At 37.7% G+C, this 17682-nt stretch overlaps 2 protein-coding genes and 1 long non-coding RNA gene across 3 annotated transcripts; all 3 read left to right on the top strand.

The window, feature by feature from the left end:
• The first annotated feature begins 1067 nt into the window (after window positions 1-1067).
• LOC116005777 lies at window positions 1068-5033 on the top strand. Its single transcript, XM_031246014.1, has 3 exons — window positions 1068-1274; window positions 1434-2865; window positions 2953-5033. The coding sequence occupies exons 1-3, from the start codon at window positions 1068-1070 to the stop codon at window positions 5031-5033; spliced, it is 3720 nt and encodes a 1239-aa protein (XP_031101874.1).
• Window positions 5034-9807: 4774 nt separating this feature from the next.
• Window positions 9808-11177, top strand: LOC116007511. The gene is made up of 2 exons (XR_004095278.1): window positions 9808-10572; window positions 10694-11177. It is a non-coding gene; the product is annotated as an uncharacterized LOC116007511 (long non-coding RNA).
• A 5137-nt stretch (window positions 11178-16314) lies between these two features.
• LOC116005776 (probable leucine-rich repeat receptor-like protein kinase At1g35710) lies at window positions 16315-17394 on the top strand. The gene is made up of 2 exons (XM_031246013.1): window positions 16315-16405; window positions 16682-17394. The coding sequence occupies exons 1-2, from the start codon at window positions 16315-16317 to the stop codon at window positions 17392-17394; spliced, it is 804 nt and encodes a 267-aa protein (XP_031101873.1).
• Window positions 17395-17682: the final 288 nt, after the last annotated feature.

The following is a 17682-nucleotide window of genomic DNA, read 5'->3' as shown; positions in this document are numbered from 1 at the left end:
TTTCCGCGACACTATGGCGACTGTTAGGAGGCTGACATGGGGGATGAATGTCCGAGAATTACAACATCACCGCTATTTGTTTCGGTTTTTTCTTGAGAAGGATGTTCAGAGAATTATAGATGACGGACCTTGGTCTTATGAACAAAGTGTTTTGATATTGAAGCGTATTACACTGAGGGAGGATCCAGAAGCTGTCTCCCTAAACTTGGCAGAATTTTGGGTTCAACTTCATGGTTTACCGGCGAGCTTCCGTTCCGAGTCAGTGCTGCAAGCTATTGGAAATTTCATTGGCGTGCTAGTAAAAACTGACGAAAGGAATTTTGATGGCTCACTTAGACAATTCTTTCGTATCAAGATTGCTGTTGACGTTTTGAAACCTTTGAAAAAGGGTATTCGTTTGAAGAAAAATTCTGGTGAGTGGTTTATAGTAGATTTCAAATATGAACGTCTTCCTACTTTCTGCTTCGTGTGTGGGGTTCTTGGTCATGCTCAGAAATTTTGCCCGAAAGATGTGAGCCTAGGTGTGAAACCTTACAGTGCGGAACTCCGGGCTGGCAATCGACGTGGTACTCCGACGGCGGGGCTACGCTGGATTGCACCAGAAAAAACGGTGGAGCGTAGGACGTGGGCTGGACCTGATCAGTTTGCTATGGGAGTTGATAAGGAAACGGCGTCGGCTGCTACTGATAAATTTCACACTGCTGAACAGACTGCTCCAGATTTAAATACGCAGCCACCTACTGGAAATAACGTTGCTGCAAATCATGCTGGTACCAGTACTCCTTCGGCGTGTAATGCTGCAATGTCTGAGGGGGTTAGAGTTGCTGTGGATAATTCGGCTAAGAGAGGGGAAGGTTATGTGAGCAGCCTGATTGTTGCCTTTAATGATCTAAAAAGGCGTCGAGTGTCGGAGAATGAAGTTAGTGAGGAGTCTACAAGTGTTGTGCCAAAAAACTTGTTTAATTTGTGGCGGGTCCTGGTGCTCAGGCCCGCCCTTCCCAATGAGTACTTTAAGTTGGAACTGTCGTGGCTTGGGCAATCCACGTACAGTTCGTGAGGTTATGGACATGGTGTCCTATAAGAAGCCAGACTTTGTCTTTCTCATGGAAACGAAAGTTGGAAGAATCCATGCGGAACGATTGCGTGTGAAGTTGGGATTTGATGGTTTATTTTACGTGGACAACGTGGGTTTGAGTGGTGGACTAGCACTATTTTGGAAATCGAATAATACTGCTCGATTGCTGAGTTTTTCTAGGCACCACATTGATGTTGAGGTGAGCTGCTCCGGACTCACTCCGTGGAGGATGACATGATTCTATGGCTACCTAGAGCGCAGTAGACGAAGGGAGTTATGGGAATTGTTACACTCTTTGCATGACCGTTCCACTCTTCCGTGGGTTATTATAGGCGACTTCAATGACTTAGTTTTTCAGCATGAAAAACGAGGGCATAATCACCATCCGAAGAATTTACTTCGGGGTTTCGGAGAAACGTTAGATGATTGCGGTTTGCACACTCTTCATATGGAGGGATACCTGTCCACTTGGGAGCGTGGCCGAGGCACTGATGCCTGGGTAGAGGAGAGACTTGATAGGGTGCTCGCGACTGATGCTTGGAGATCTTCCATGCCTTTTGCCAAAGTGGTAAATACTCTATCCCGTTCTTCTGATCATTCAATTATTTTCCTTGATGTGAGGGGTATGCATATTTTATCTCATAGAGTACGGAAGTGTTTTAGATTTGAGATGGCTTGGCTTCTAGATGAGGGATGTAGGGGTGTGGTGGAAGAAGCATGGCAGGAAGGGAGGTGGCAAGGTTTGCAAGATTGTTTATTGTTATGCGGGGAGAGATTGAAAGCATGGGGTGGTGATAATTTTCATAAGTTTGGAAAGAACATTAAAAAGCTCCGTGGGAAACGTCAGTCGCTCCAAGGACATACTGATCACGCCTCTGTGGTGGAGTTTAAACGTCTAGATGGGGAGTTAAGCCGTCTTGAAGCTCAGGAGGATGTGTTCTGGAGGCAACGTGCAAAACAACATTGGTTGCGGGGTGCCGATGCAAATACTAAATTTTATCACCACTTTGCCTCGGCTCGTAAGAAAAAGAACACAATCAGTAAGTTAAAGGATGATTTAGGGAATTGGTTAGAGGGTGAGAACTTTCATCCGCTTATCTTGTCTTACTATGAAAATATTTTCACTGCTTCAGGGACACAAGATATGACTTCTTTCCCAACCTTATCTTCGCGTGTGACTTCGGATCGGAATGTTACTCTCCTGCTCCCGTTTACAGTGGAGGAACTTAAGACGACTCTTTTCTCAATGTTCCTTGATAAAGCACCAGGTCCTGATTGGATGAACCCTAGCTTCTACCAACATTTTTGGGACGTGGTTGGTAACGACGTCACAGATTTTGTTTTGAACTGTATACATATATGCTCTTTTCCTTGTCAATTGAATGATGCAAACGTTGTGTTAATCCCAAAGAAGAATCCCCCTGAAGTTGTATCTAGTCTCAGACCTATCGCGTTGTGTAACGTGATTTACAAAATTATGGCAAAAATGATTGCGAACCGGATTAAACCTCTCATGTCTTTAGTGATTTCAGAATCTCAAAGCGCCTTTATCCCTAACAGGCTAATCACTGATAATATCTTGTTAACTGCAGAGGTTGGTCACTATTTGAATAGAAAACAATTGGATCAGACTGGTTGGGCTGCGTTGAAGTTGGATATGGCGAAAACTTATGACCGTATGGAATGGGTCTTCCTCTGTAGGATGTTGGAGACTTTGGGTTTTGATCCTAAATGGATTGAGTTAATTATGCTTTGTGTGACCACTGTTCGGTATCGTATCTTGATTAATGGTTATTGTGGTGGTTAAATCGTTCCCACCCGGGGTCTCAGGCAGGGTGACCCACTGTCTCCTTACTTATTCATCATTTGTGCTTAAGGTTTGTCACAGCTGATTCAACAAGCTCAGGCTACAGGAACAATCCATGGTTGTAGAGTTGCCCGGGGAGCTCCTGCAGTCTCTCATCTATTCTTTGCCGACGATAGCCTTTTATTTTTTAAGGCTAATTTGAATGAAGCTGCGGTTGTGAAACATTGTCTACAATCATATGAATTATTTTCTGGGCAGGCTGTCAACTTTCAGAAATCTAGTGTTTGCTTTAGCAGGAATACTGGTGACACTGGCCGAGTTGAAGTTGCAAACACTCTTGGCGTGGTTCAGGCGGCTGATTTTGGGAAATATTTGGGCCTCCCGTCTTTTGTAGGGCGCAACAAGAGGAGAGTGTTTGCTTATATTGAGGATAAGATTAGACAGAGAATTGGTTCGTGGAACAAGAAGCTGTTATCTCGTGCTGGTAAGGAAATATTATTGAAAAGTGTAGCTCAATCTATGCCTACCTTTTTGATGAGTGTTTTCTTACTCCCCGATTCGCTGTGTGTGGCCTTGGAGCGTCTGATGAATAGATTCTGGTGGGGTACAGGAGGACATAACGAAAAAGGGATTCATTGGATGTCATGGAAGCGTATGTGCACTCCGAAAAGTTTAGGAGGCTTGGGCTTCAAGGATTTACGTGCTTTTAATCTGGCTCTTTTAGGTAAGCAAGGTTGGCGGTTCTTAATTAATCCTGCTTGCCTTGTGGCTCGTGTGTATAAAGCCAGGTACTTTCCTAATTCCTCCTTCGTTGATGCCACGGTTGGTGCTAATCCAAGTGCTTGTTGGAGAGGTATTTTTGCAGCTAAAGACTTGATTTGTGGGGGAATTCGAAGGCGGATTGGAGATGGTACAAGCACTAAAATCTGGGGTTCTCCATGGTTACCTGATTCGGACCCCATGGTTCATTCTATACAACCTCCATATTTATCAGATACTACGGTTTCGGGTTTGATTGATCCTATTACAAATTCGTGGGATGTCTCTATCTTACTGGACCTTTTTGCACCAAGGGATATTGATTTAATTAAGCGAGTGCCTATTAGCCCCGGTTATACTGACTCGTGGTACTGGATTGATGATCTTCGTGGCATATATTCGGTGAAGAGTGGTTATAGGCGTGTTAGGGGATCTGTTGCACCTTTGTCTAGTGGTGTTAATATCTGGAATAAGTTGTGGAATTTAAAGATTCCCCCGAGATGGAACACATTTATTTGGAGGGCTATTACTAATACCCTCCCTACTACTTCTAACTTAATCCAGAGACGTTTGGATATTAATCCCCTATGCCCCCTCTGTGCAGTACAGGTGGAAGATGTGACACATGTTCTTGTTTGTTGTGACTTTGCAGCTTCTGTATGGAGTATTTCTCAGCTTGATATCCCCAATGGAGTTGATGTATCTTTCCCGATGTGGATCCAACAGGCCTTTAATTCAGTGGATGGAGATGCAATTATCAAAGTTGCAGCGATACTTTATGCAATATGGAATGCTCGCAACTCAGCAGTGTGGGAGGCCAAAGTGTCAACACCTGCCTCAGTGGTGGCAGTGGCGGTTACTACTTTACAAAATTGGCAGCATTCCCAGCCTTCATCGAGCACTACTGTTCCTTTACATGATCAGGCAAATTACCCTCCATCTCATTCTCGTTGTCACGTTGATGCTGCCTATGACAGTATTACGGGGAGAGCGGCGGCAGGTGTAGTATTATTGAATCCAAATGGTGGCTTTGTTGCAGCGATGAGCACTCCACTTCCTTTTTGCGATTCGGCTATTATGGCAGAAACTCTTGCTTGTAAGGAGGCTCTTTCTTGGTTAAAGAACATGAATGAAGATAATGTTGCTGTGCTTACAGATTGCGCAATTCTATGTGGTAATCTTGGAACTTCTTCTCAGATTCTTTCGTATATTGGTATTTCCACGAGAGATTGTCTTAGTATTTTGAGTTCTTTTATTTCTTGTGCTGTCTACTTTATTCCTAGATCAGTTAATGGCTTAGCCCATGCTTTAGCAGGAGACTGTTTTTCCTCTTTGCAGAATGATGTTATGTTTTGGGATGTTGTTCCCCTGACTCTATTTTGGAGCTTTTAATATAATATCTTTTTTTCAAAAAAAAAAAATATTTATAACTCCAACTCTAAATATTATTTAAGCTTTCATGGTAGTCCATCTAAAATATTAATCTACATTACTATATAAATATCCAACAATCCTCATCTATTTATATAGTAAAAATTAATATTGTACCAAAATAAATCAAAAACTCATGCATAAATGAAAGTGTCTTAGAGATTGAACTTTCACATAGTATTATACGCGATACATCAATTCGGATTGCAGTGATGGACGAACCTTGAATCACACAGTCTCTTTGAAGAAATGTAGGTATAACACACAAGTTTTACAGTCATTACAACTCAAAGTAACTTGACACAATGCAGCAGATATAGTTTTTGTACACAAACCCAATATATTTTGCCATTTACTAGGTCTTCTTCAGTTGCATCTTCTTTGCAGAATTCTGTTTTAAGTTTTCACTCCATCTATGATCCCGCTTCATTATTAAGACAATAGAAAAACCTACTTTAAGACAATAATTTTTAAGTCGATCATGTAATGTTTCTGGTGTTTGGTTGGGTTGTGTGGGGTGAGGGAGGAGAGGTTAGGGGAATGGGATTGAAGTAGAAGAGGGTGTGTTTTTGGTTAGTGAAGCGGAGGCTGTGGGTTAAGCAGAAGGGCTGGATTCGTGTTATTGTAGAGACCGATGCTCAGGTTGTTACGAACCCAGTATGTGATGGTGGAAGTAGTGGCCCTTTTGGTATGTGCACTTGGTAAAACTCGCATTGTATCTCTACTTGACAAAGGACCACAAAGGGAGTAAACTGGCACAGGTTTCCTATCAAACGAAGAAAATCAATAGACTATTACCACTAGAGTCAAACTTAGAAGGATAATATATCAACAAGGAAATCCAAATCTACTATGAATTCTTTCCCTAATATCATGCATAGCAACCATATAAAATACTATACATATTTAAAACAAGTGTAAATAATTCAAATTATCCCTAAAAAGAATTACCAAAATTAAGAAACAGCATAAAAATAATAAAATTACAGCCACACACATTCTCTAAATGAAGAGTCCAGATTTGTTCATAATTTTTATATGAGGGCATTCTCATAAGAATGTGAATATATATATATATCGACTTGTTTTTCATACATGAATGTTATTTCAGTATATCATCCGAAATAAAACTAAAAAATAACACTCATATTTAAAATAAAATTTAGACACAACTGAATTGATCATATGTCTGCAGTTATGCACCACTGGACATTATTGTTACTTATCACTACAATTTGTTGATTAAAAAATATATTAAAAATTATATTACAAATAATTTTTTTTTTAATTTATAAATTAGATATTTCATAAAAGTTTCAAGACAAAACAAATTTTAGAAACAAAGCAAAACTAGTTTCTCTAACTAATACATGAGAAGCACCACCACACTTGTGTGAGACTGTCTCACAGATCTTTATTCGTGAGACGGGTCGGGTCGGGTCAAAGCAACATACAAATGTCATATTTATATGTGTAAATGTCATACTTATATACTCAAATATAATACTAATAAGAAATACAATTTTTGTTACTTATAAAAGAAAAACTATTATATTTTTCATAACAAGTAATGTTGACAAGTGCCCCTTACTTATAAAGAAAAAATATAATACTTTTGAGGAAAACTGTAATACTTTTAAATCGAAATGCAAAAGTATCGTATTTTCCCTTAAAAGTATTACATTTACCATTATAAGTAATAAAAAAATTTATTCCTGATTAGTATTTACATTTGAGCATATAATTAAGCATGACATTTGTGTGTATAAGTATTAAATTTTTATCTTGACCTGACCCGACCCGTCTCACGGTGGGACAGTCTCACACAAGGTTTTGCCTCAAATTAAACAAGTAAAACTAACTGTAAGTCTTTTTACATCATCCACAATCAGTCAACGCCGATCCTCACCACACTCTCCCCTCATAGCAATAATATTTGTTATTTTTTATTTTTACCAAAGTATATAATGCTTGCATCATTTTCACCCGAAATTCAAGCAAAAGAAGAGCATGTGAATGGAGTTATGGATGACAGTTGATTATCAATGATTTTGACCATATATTGAATTCTTGGTGGTTGAAATTTTAATTAGATTTATTTCTCTAGTACCAACTTTGGTAGTAAGCCATTAAATTTGAAGGTAAAATTGTACCTACTAGTTTGGAAGGAGGGCCCGTTAGTCAAACATAATTTTTGCATTTGAATAATTACGGGTCCGATTCTTAACAACAACCTCATAGTTAAGCTACTTGTACAGATACATTGATAATTTAGTGATTTACCTTTGCATACCATAAAAAATCTTTGCCTTTGGTCCAAATCCAAATTAAAAAATTCAAAGATATTTACAGCCAGAGAGATCTCAACAACACAACTTCCTATATCAACTTCTCTTTCTGGAGTCTATTTATGTACTTGCACATGATCGTGGTTTAAATAGGTCTATTTTTTTAAAAATATCGAGTATGAAAAAAAATTGAGTTTTGAAATTGTGAAACGTTTAATTACTTAATTTATCAACAGATCTATTTTACTATTAATTCTTCTAACAAAAATCAAATTTTTGGGCCCAAGAGTTTGTATTCTAAACCGCCTCAGAGAGGTTTGCTTTTATTGTATAAATTTCATTTTCGTTACGATTCATAGTTAAATTACATGCATTCATACTAGAGTGCAAAACAATTATTAAAGACTGAGAATTTACGATCAATTCGGAATTAACTTTTATTTTTATATATAAATGATATATAGTTAAATTACATGCATTCATACTAAAACTAAGTAATTTGACCACGAAGATATATTATTATTAGAACTCTAATAATAATAATAACAATAACAATAATAGTAATAATAATAATTATTAACATCATTATTATTACTTTAATTTTCAGCTTGTTATATATATGACTTTAATTTTCAGCTTGTTGTATGCTGAAGAAAATATTAATCAAATTCATTAAGCCTCTGAGTGTGCTTGGAGTGTTTACAGCTAACTGATCTGATCCAATTTCTGGGGCTAATAATAGAGCTCTTGCCATTATGCCATAGACTTCCATGCATGCCTTTAAAGCTAAGATACAAATTGAATTAAAATTAAAGGATATGACCTCTAATGCATGCACCATATATAGGTCGAAAGGCATACATGCTAGAGCTGATTATGAACACACCGACACACCGTACCAATCAATTAAGGAGAATTGATATTTTGTATTCTTGCATACATACAGCTAGCCAATTCATCAGCTTGAGAGCCGAGTGAAGACCCGTAGAATATGAAACTAATGAAAGTATGATGTCATATATTTATTGCAATAATGCATTTTTTTTTGGGTAAATGCAATAATGCATTATATTTTCTTTAAGATAAATGATAGGTAATTGAAGTCCACTCGTTGAGTAGATTTGGTGCCGCCCAAGATATATATATATATATATATATATATATATATATATATATATATATATATATATATATATATATANACCATAAAAAATCTTTGCCTTTGGTCCAAATCCAAATTAAAAAATTCAAAGATATTTACAGCCAGAGAGATCTCAACAACACAACTTCCTATATCAACTTCTCTTTCTGGAGTCTATTTATGTACTTGCACATGATCGTGGTTTAAATAGGTCTATTTTTTTAAAAATATCGAGTATGAAAAAAAATTGAGTTTTGAAATTGTGAAACGTTTAATTACTTAATTTATCAACAGATCTATTTTACTATTAATTCTTCTAACAAAAATCAAATTTTTGGGCCCAAGAGTTTGTATTCTAAACCGCCTCAGAGAGGTTTGCTTTTATTGTATAAATTTCATTTTCGTTACGATTCATAGTTAAATTACATGCATTCATACTAGAGTGCAAAACAATTATTAAAGACTGAGAATTTACGATCAATTCGGAATTAACTTTTATTTTTATATATAAATGATATATAGTTAAATTACATGCATTCATACTAAAACTAAGTAATTTGACCACGAAGATATATTATTATTAGAACTCTAATAATAATAATAACAATAACAATAATAGTAATAATAATAATTATTAACATCATTATTATTACTTTAATTTTCAGCTTGTTATATATATGACTTTAATTTTCAGCTTGTTGTATGCTGAAGAAAATATTAATCAAATTCATTAAGCCTCTGAGTGTGCTTGGAGTGTTTACAGCTAACTGATCTGATCCAATTTCTGGGGCTAATAATAGAGCTCTTGCCATTATGCCATAGACTTCCATGCATGCCTTTAAAGCTAAGATACAAATTGAATTAAAATTAAAGGATATGACCTCTAATGCATGCACCATATATAGGTCGAAAGGCATACATGCTAGAGCTGATTATGAACACACCGACACACCGTACCAATCAATTAAGGAGAATTGATATTTTGTATTCTTGCATACATACAGCTAGCCAATTCATCAGCTTGAGAGCCGAGTGAAGACCCGTAGAATATGAAACTAATGAAAGTATGATGTCATATATTTATTGCAATAATGCATTTTTTTTTGGGTAAATGCAATAATGCATTATATTTTCTTTAAGATAAATGATAGGTAATTGAAGTCCACTCGTTGAGTAGATTTGGTGCCGCCCAAGATATATATATATATATATATATATATATATATATATATATATATATATATATATATATATATAGTAGTATTTATATATTCATGGAAACCTTAGCCTGTATCAATTGTCATATATATATGCATACTAACATGGAGATCACAAACGTATCTTCTCTACTCTCTTTGTTCATTTTAGCAATGGCTTTCATACTTAGAACCCTACCCACCAACATCACCACAGATCAGTCCTCTCTTCTTTCTTTGAAATCCTCCGCCAGCTTAGCTTAAGTCACAACCATACATTGCCAAACAACTGGTCAATCAGTGCCCTCTATTTGCAACTGGATTGGAGTTGTTTGCGGATCCAAACACCACAGAGTGGTCGAGCTGAACATATCGAGTATGGGTATCCTGGGTACCCTTCCTCCACAATTAGGCAACCTCTCATTTCTTGTTTCTCTTAACATAAGCCACAACAATTTCTATGGAAATTTGACTAGAGAGTTATATAGATTTTGGCTATAATAATTTTAGTGGAAAAATTTCAAAAGAGATTGACAATCTTGAGAATACAAAATGGCTGATATTGGAAGTTAACCAACTTGATGGTCCTATCCCCTTCACTATCTTCAACATTTCCACATTACAAAATTTGGTCCTCAACAATAATGGCTTATCTAGCTCTCTTCCAATGAAGCTCTGTCAACATGCTACAAAACTCAAAGTGCTTAGTCTGTCTTACAACAAGTTGAGTGGTTATATTCCAAAGAATTTATCAAGTTGCTCAGAACTTAAACAAGTGGAGTTGGCTCACAACAATTTTGCTGGAACAATTCTGAGAGAGATTGGAAGCTTAAATATGCTTCGGATTTTAAATCTCAATTGGAACAATTTATAAGGTATGTACGTTCTCATTTGACTACCAGAGTAATGTGAAACCTTTAAAAAAATCAAATTTAATGATTTTCTTTAATAATTCTAATAAATACGTTTAACTCATGTTTTGATTTGATTTTGTAGGAACAATGTCAGAAACAATATTTAAGATTTCTATACTAACTTATATAAACATGGCAAACAACCATCTATTTGTCATTCTCCCGCCAAATATGTGTTCACATCTTCAAAAGCTTGAAATACTTTACTTGTATATAAACAAGCTATATGGCAACATTTCAAGGAGCATAGTTGAATGCTCAATGCTAAAATCTCTTCAACTTTCTGATAATTCCTTGTTAGGTATGGAATGTAAATCACTTCTTTTTTTTATTGTCTTTCACTCTTAACATGTACAATTTTAGTCCTGTCGTCTTCTTTTGCTCTTTTTTCTCTGCCTCTCCTCTCCATTTTCGCCTCCCCCATCGCCGTCCACCACACCTACGATCTCGCACTGTCGCCGCCACTTTTCCTTCCCTTCCGGCGTTCTTCCTCTTCCCCAGCTTCGGATCTGTCAAGAAGTACATCACCATTGAATAAGGAAAAGAAGGTTTTGGATTTTGCAAAAGGTGAAGTAGGAAGGAGTGGTTTTTTCTTGATACAAAGCAGTGCTGTTTTTTTATTAGTAAGTTTTGTTGCTATTATACCTTTCGTTTATTTATCGAATTTGTTGCTTCTCGCATCTTTAGCAAATTTATTCCCTCTCGCTTCTTTTGCGAGTTTATTCCCTCTCGTTTTTTTTGGCGAGTTCTTGTTATAAGCGTAGAACGATAATTGGTCATGGCGTATGTGAACCACAAAAGAATGAAGATTGATACTCAGGTGGTGTCAACGACTTTAGAAGTAGAGTATGCCTTCGTTATGTTTGACCAAATTACTATTGACAGTAAAGAAGCTTGGAGTGCTCCTGTCGACTTCAGTTTCAAATTTGTGAAACAGTCTGCGATTTAAGTTTTCGATAACATTGTTAGGAAATTTGTTTCTATGTCTGACTGTAAGGAATGTTTGTCCATTCCATTAATCTTTCTTGTAAACGTTTCCGCTTATGATTCAATGAATTAGTCTCGAGAGATTATTATCAAAAAACAATAAAAAATTAATATAAGTGTTTGATTAATTAGCTTTTTGTAACTCCAAAATGCTAAAATTCAAAAAATTGCTCAAACCAACTTTTAATTTTAGCTTTTTGAGAAAAAAAAATTTATACCAAACAGTTATCAACTAACAACTAATTTGTCAAATACATTTCTACAATCAGCTAATGTTATTAACAAATCATGCCCTCTAATCCAATCAGCTAACACCTATTTACCAAACATGACCATTATAATCATGATAACTACATATGGATATTGTATTTGTTCGTGACATAGCGAGGTAACTCTAATTACTAGTGAAATACCAAGAGAGTTTGGAAGCTTGAATATGCTTGAGGTTTTAATACTCGATAAAAACAACTTGGAAGGTAAGTATGTGCCTGAATTAATTTGACAATGCTAAAATATCTTGGACTAGCTGAAAATTTCTTCTTAGGTATGGAATGTAGATCTCTTCTTTTTTTTTTAATGGTCTTGCGCTCTCAACATGTACAACTTTTTATTGAGCTGCAAAATAAAAGAAAGTTATTATAATGTAAATCTAGGAATAGACTTGATCATGACAATTACATATGAATATTGTATTTGTTCGTGACTTATAATTTGGGTAATTCTAATTGGCAGGTGAAATACCAAAAAAGATTAATAGCTTGAATATGCTTTGGATTTTAATACTCCATAGTAACAACTTGAAAGGTAAGTATGTCAGTATGTGCTTGCAAGTTGCAATTACCTACTAAAGTAATGTGAAACATTTAAAAATGACCAAATTTAATGATTTTTATGTGATAATTCTAATAAATATATATACAGTGCATAGGAATAATACCAAAAATAATATTTAACATTTCTACACTAACTCATATAACATGGCAAACAAAACTCTGTTTGGTATATTCTCCCACCAAACATATGTTCACATCTTCAAAAGCTTGAAAAACTTTACTTGTATAAAAACAAACTTTATGACGACATTCGAAGAAACATGGGTGAATGTTCTTCACTTAAAAACCTTAATATGCGAAATAATCAACTAAATGGATCATTGTCAAGACTCATTGAAATCTGACAATGTTAAAGGATATTAAACTTATTGAGAATTCATTGTCATGTGTGGATGGTAGACTCATTGAAAAAACTGTCGTCGTATGTGTTGTGATTTATTTTTAATTAAAAAAAATACATCGGTTTTCTTTAAAAACCAACATCGTTACGTAAAAATTTTTAAACGGATTAAAATGACGGCGTTTCATTTATTTACTGATGTTAATAAATAGTCTATTTTATTTTTTTTGTGATATATGACGTTGATTTTTTTAAGTGTTTTTTTTAATTATAAATTTATTTATCGTTTTGACGTTGGTTTGACAAAAAACCGACGTTATATGTTATTTCTATAGTAGTGACTATATTTGTTCGTGACTAGGGCAAAGTGAATATTATATTGACAGGTGAAATACCGAGAGAGCTGGGCAACCTTGATAAGCTAGAGTTACTTGAGTTGAATAATAATGGATTAAGTGGTTCTATTCCGTGGGAAATCTTCAATATTTCAACACTTGAAGTACTAGCATTGGGATTTAATAAATTTTCAAGTACTCTTCCAACATCTTTAGGTTATTGGCTTCCCAATTTAGAAGAACTGTACCTGGATGTAAACTATCTTAGCGGAGTTATACCTCTCCAAATCTCAAATGCTTCCAACCTTGTTGTTCTTGAACTTAGGACGAAGTTCACAGTCTTCATTCCGAATTCCCTTGGAAACTTAGCACAAGTTAATTATCTAAGTCTGGGTGAAAACAATCTAACAATTGATCCTCAATTTAGCCTTATGACTTCATTGGCACACTGTAGATACATGGGCTGACGGTAAGTATTGTTACCGAGTATATTTGATAGTTTGAGTGTAATGGGTAAGTACAGTAGACAAGTGAGAGTGAGTGATTTGAGTACAATATAGTAGTGTTATGTATCATAAACAAAGTGTCCCCCCATCCTCTATCACAAATCTACTACTTATACTGTGGCTGCAACGGTTCTTCCTCTGGTGAGTGTAACGGATTCCCCAGTCCTGGCGAGCATACATTGAGTGCTAGTAATAGTGAGCATACATTGAGTGCTGGGTCGTAATAATGGAAAGCCGTTGGAGTAATTATCATTTCATCAATCTGTCGTCTTTGTGTAACGGGTCACCATTTGTTGCCTTCGGGTTAGTGCTGGTGATCCGTGTCGAATGCTGCTTGCCTGATTACTATGTCACCAATCCCCCACTCCTTAGCCAACGAGAGTGGTTGAGGTGGTTTGGGAGTAATGACTTGTGTAACAATTGTTTTTTTTTCGAACGGTAAGATAATTGTGGTCGAGGCCGAGGCACATGGCCTCGGCCGAACCTTGGCTGAGGTCATGACCTCGGTCAATTTTGGCCAAGGCCTGACCTCGACAGAATTTATTTATTTATTTTTTGTTGTTGTTTGTTTTTTTTTTTTTTTTTTTTTTTGTGTTTTTGGGCGTTCTGTGTGCAAGCTCACTTCGACCAGCCGTAGGCTCGGTCAAAGGTCAGCTTCTCCCGTCAGGTAGCTAGCGAGATCAGATCTCGTGCGGGCTTCACCTCTAACTCACTATCTCTTCCTTCCTCGCCCTAGTCGCACCTTCTCTTCTTGGTGGTGGAGGCTAAAGGCTCAGGATCCTCTTCCTTTCGCCACACATGGTCAGGTAGGCCTTGTTGATGGTGCTACTGCCCCGGATACTTAACGATTAAGTAAAGTATCCGCTCTGCACCAATTCCTCTACTTGTCTTTTTAAAGTGTGGCACTCGTCAGTATCATGTCCAACTTGTCGGTGGAACCGATAGTATTTGGTTTGGTCCTCGAACGTAGAAACTGCCATACACTCTGAGGGAAAATGCACCATTCCCATTTCCTCAGCGTGACTTAGAATCACGCTAGCTACCCGGGTGAGTAAGCTGTGTTAAGTGTCGCGGTGGGGCGAGATGAAGCCTTTCTTGAACTTTCCCCTTCGTTGTGAATAACTGGTTTGAGCGTGGTGCGTGGTTGGCCGGACTAACTTTGTCAGGTCTCTTCCTGCCCTCTTCCTCATCTTTCTTCTTTCTATCAACCTCCTCGGCCTCGGCATAGCGGTTTGCTATCCTCATTAGCTCCTCATAGAAGTGTGGATGGTGAGTGTTCAACTGTCTATGAAAATTTCCTGACCTCAATGCCTGGATGAACATGAGGATTGCTGCCTTAGAATCGAAGTCGCACACATTGTTGACTTCCGTCTTCCATTTGCTTAAGAAATTTCTTAAGCTTTCACCCTTGTCCTGCTTTACTCCGTAGAGATGTGAAAATGGTTACTTGTGTTGTATATGCTCGGAGAAATTAGTCAAGAAATGTTTGGACAACTCCGCAAAGTTCTAGATCGAACCATCCAGAATCGTGTTTAACCAATCTTGGTTGGTTCCATCCAAAGTGGACAAAAACACTCTGCACATTATGGCGTCGCCTGCCCCGGTCATTACCATGGCTGCCTTGTACCTTGTCATGTGGACATGCAGGTCAAGTAGCCCCGGTGTAGGCCTTGATAGTGGGCAACCTAAAAACTCTTGGGAGGGGCGCATCCATTATACTAGGAGAAAATGGAGCGGCCATCCTCACCTCAGGTTTTGGTGAATGTTCTCTTGCTTCTGCCCTTTTGGACTGACACGGAGTTGGCGCCCCAGACTCACCCATCCCTTCCATCTGACCCTTGGTCCTTTTGGACTTCGGCTGTGCCCACAACCTTGGCTGGATAGCAGCCCTTTCACCCCACCGTCCCATGGCGGGCATAGAAACGGCCAACCGACGAGTTGCACCACGACACAGACGCTGGGTCCTTTGTTCCTCTATTCCCTCCTACTGCGTGGATGCCTGGGGTAGTTGAGCTTGAATCTTTGCCCCCAACTAGGCTAGGGCTGTCGCTGCCTGCTGAATGACATGGGCCGCCGCCTGGGGGTTCGTAGGTGGTTCCCGTGCTTTGGGCACTTGCTGTCCTCCACTATGATTGTTGTTGCGTTGCTAGTGATGACCATCATCGTGACCACCACCGGTGTTGCCACGATTCTCGTGATGAGAATTGTGGGAATCGCTAGATCTTGATCCAACCATCTCCATTGACAAACTGAAATTGTTGTTATGTGTAGAGCTTCTCCTGAGATTTTGGTCTCAGCTCTCAATGAAAGCACTAATGACGGTAAGTATTGTTATCGGATATATTTGATAATTTGAGTGTAATGGGTAAGTACAGTAAACAAGTGAGATTGAGTGATTTGAGTACCGTATAGTAGTGTTGTGTATCATAAACAAAGTGCCCCCCATCCTCTATCACAAGTCTGCTACTTATACTGTGGTTGCAACGACCCTTCTTCTAGTGAGTGTAACGGACTCCCCAGTCCCCGCGAGCATACATTTAGTGCTAGTAATGGTGAGCATACATTGAGTGCCGTTGGAGTAATTATCATCTCATCAATATGTCGTCTTTGTGCAACGGGTGACCAGGTCATTTGTTGCCTTTGGGTCAGTGCTGGTGATCCGGGTCGAATGTTGCTTGCCTGATTACTCTGTCATCCGCGTAATGGACTTATCAACTAACCCTTTAAACGTCATGCTCCCAAATGCAATCGGCAACCTCTCCCACACTCTCCAAATTCTCCACCTTGAAGATTGTAACATCAGGGGACGAATTCCACATGAGATTGAATTGGCAATCTAAGTGGCTTATACGACTTGTCTTTAGGGCACAATGACATTATAGGATTTTTGCCTATGACCATTCAGGCTCTTTAGAGTCTTTAGGGATTCGATATACAAGAGAACATATTAGTAGGACCATTTCCAGATGTGATCTGTGAACTACATAATTTGTTTTGGATAAATTTAGGCACAAATAAATTTTTAGGTTAAATTTCGGATTGTTTAAGGAACATTTCTTCCTTGGAAAGATCTATTGCATGAAAACGAATTCACTATCTTCCCTCCTAGCCTATGGAGCATTAAAAATCTTTTGATTCTCAACTTGAGTTCGAATAACTTGAGCGGTTCTCTACTTCAAGAAATCGGGAATGCAAAGACGGCAATAGCTATTGACCTCTCAAATAACAAACTATCCGGAGAAATTCCAAGTAGTATTGGAGGCTTAACAAGATTAATCAATTTTTCTGTGGCCCATAACAAAATTCAGGGTTATAACACATTTGGCAAACTCCTGGATCTATATTCATTGGATCTTTCTGATAACAAAATTTTCGGAATGATTCCCAAGTCATTAGAGGGACTTGTGAGCATGAAGTATTTCAATGTTTCATACAACAGATTAATTGGAGAAATTCCGAGTGGAGGTCATTTTGCCAACTTCACTTATGAATTATTCTTGTCGAATGTTGGTCTATGTGGTACTCCTCAGATGCATGTCCCACCTTGCCCTGCTAATACTCCTCGGATGCATCAATCAAAGAAGAATAGAGTGGTTCTCATTGTACTTGTCTCGTTGGCAGTTATTGTACTGCTAATTGCCTCTGTTACTGTATACCTGATTTTAAAGAGGCGCAAGAAGGAGCTTCCCGATGAACCTGACTTGCTTTCCACAATAACACCAGCAAGATTTTCGTATTACCAACTCCAAAGGGCAACCAATGGATTCAAAGAAAGCAACTAGCTAGGTAAAGGAAGTTTTGGTTCTGTTTACAAAGGGACTTTAACAAATAGGATGCATGTAGCTGTCATGGTTTTTGGTTTGATACATGAAGTTGCAAGTAGGAGTTTTTACCGTGAGTGTGAAGTTTTACGTCACATTCGTCACAGAAATCTCACAAAGGTTCTTGGCAGTTGTTCTAACTTGGATTTTAAAGCATTGGTGCTAGAGTACATGTCTAATGGGAGTCTACACAAGTGATTATATTCTCACAATTATTTCTTAGATATGATGCAAAGAGTGAGTATATTG

Source organism: Ipomoea triloba, chromosome 15 (genome assembly GCF_003576645.1).
Source record: "Ipomoea triloba cultivar NCNSP0323 chromosome 15, ASM357664v1".
Taxonomy (NCBI): Eukaryota; Viridiplantae; Streptophyta; class Magnoliopsida; order Solanales; family Convolvulaceae; genus Ipomoea; species Ipomoea triloba.
The sequence above is the reverse complement of the archived record's forward strand: the minus strand, read 5'-3'. Positions and strand labels throughout refer to the sequence as shown.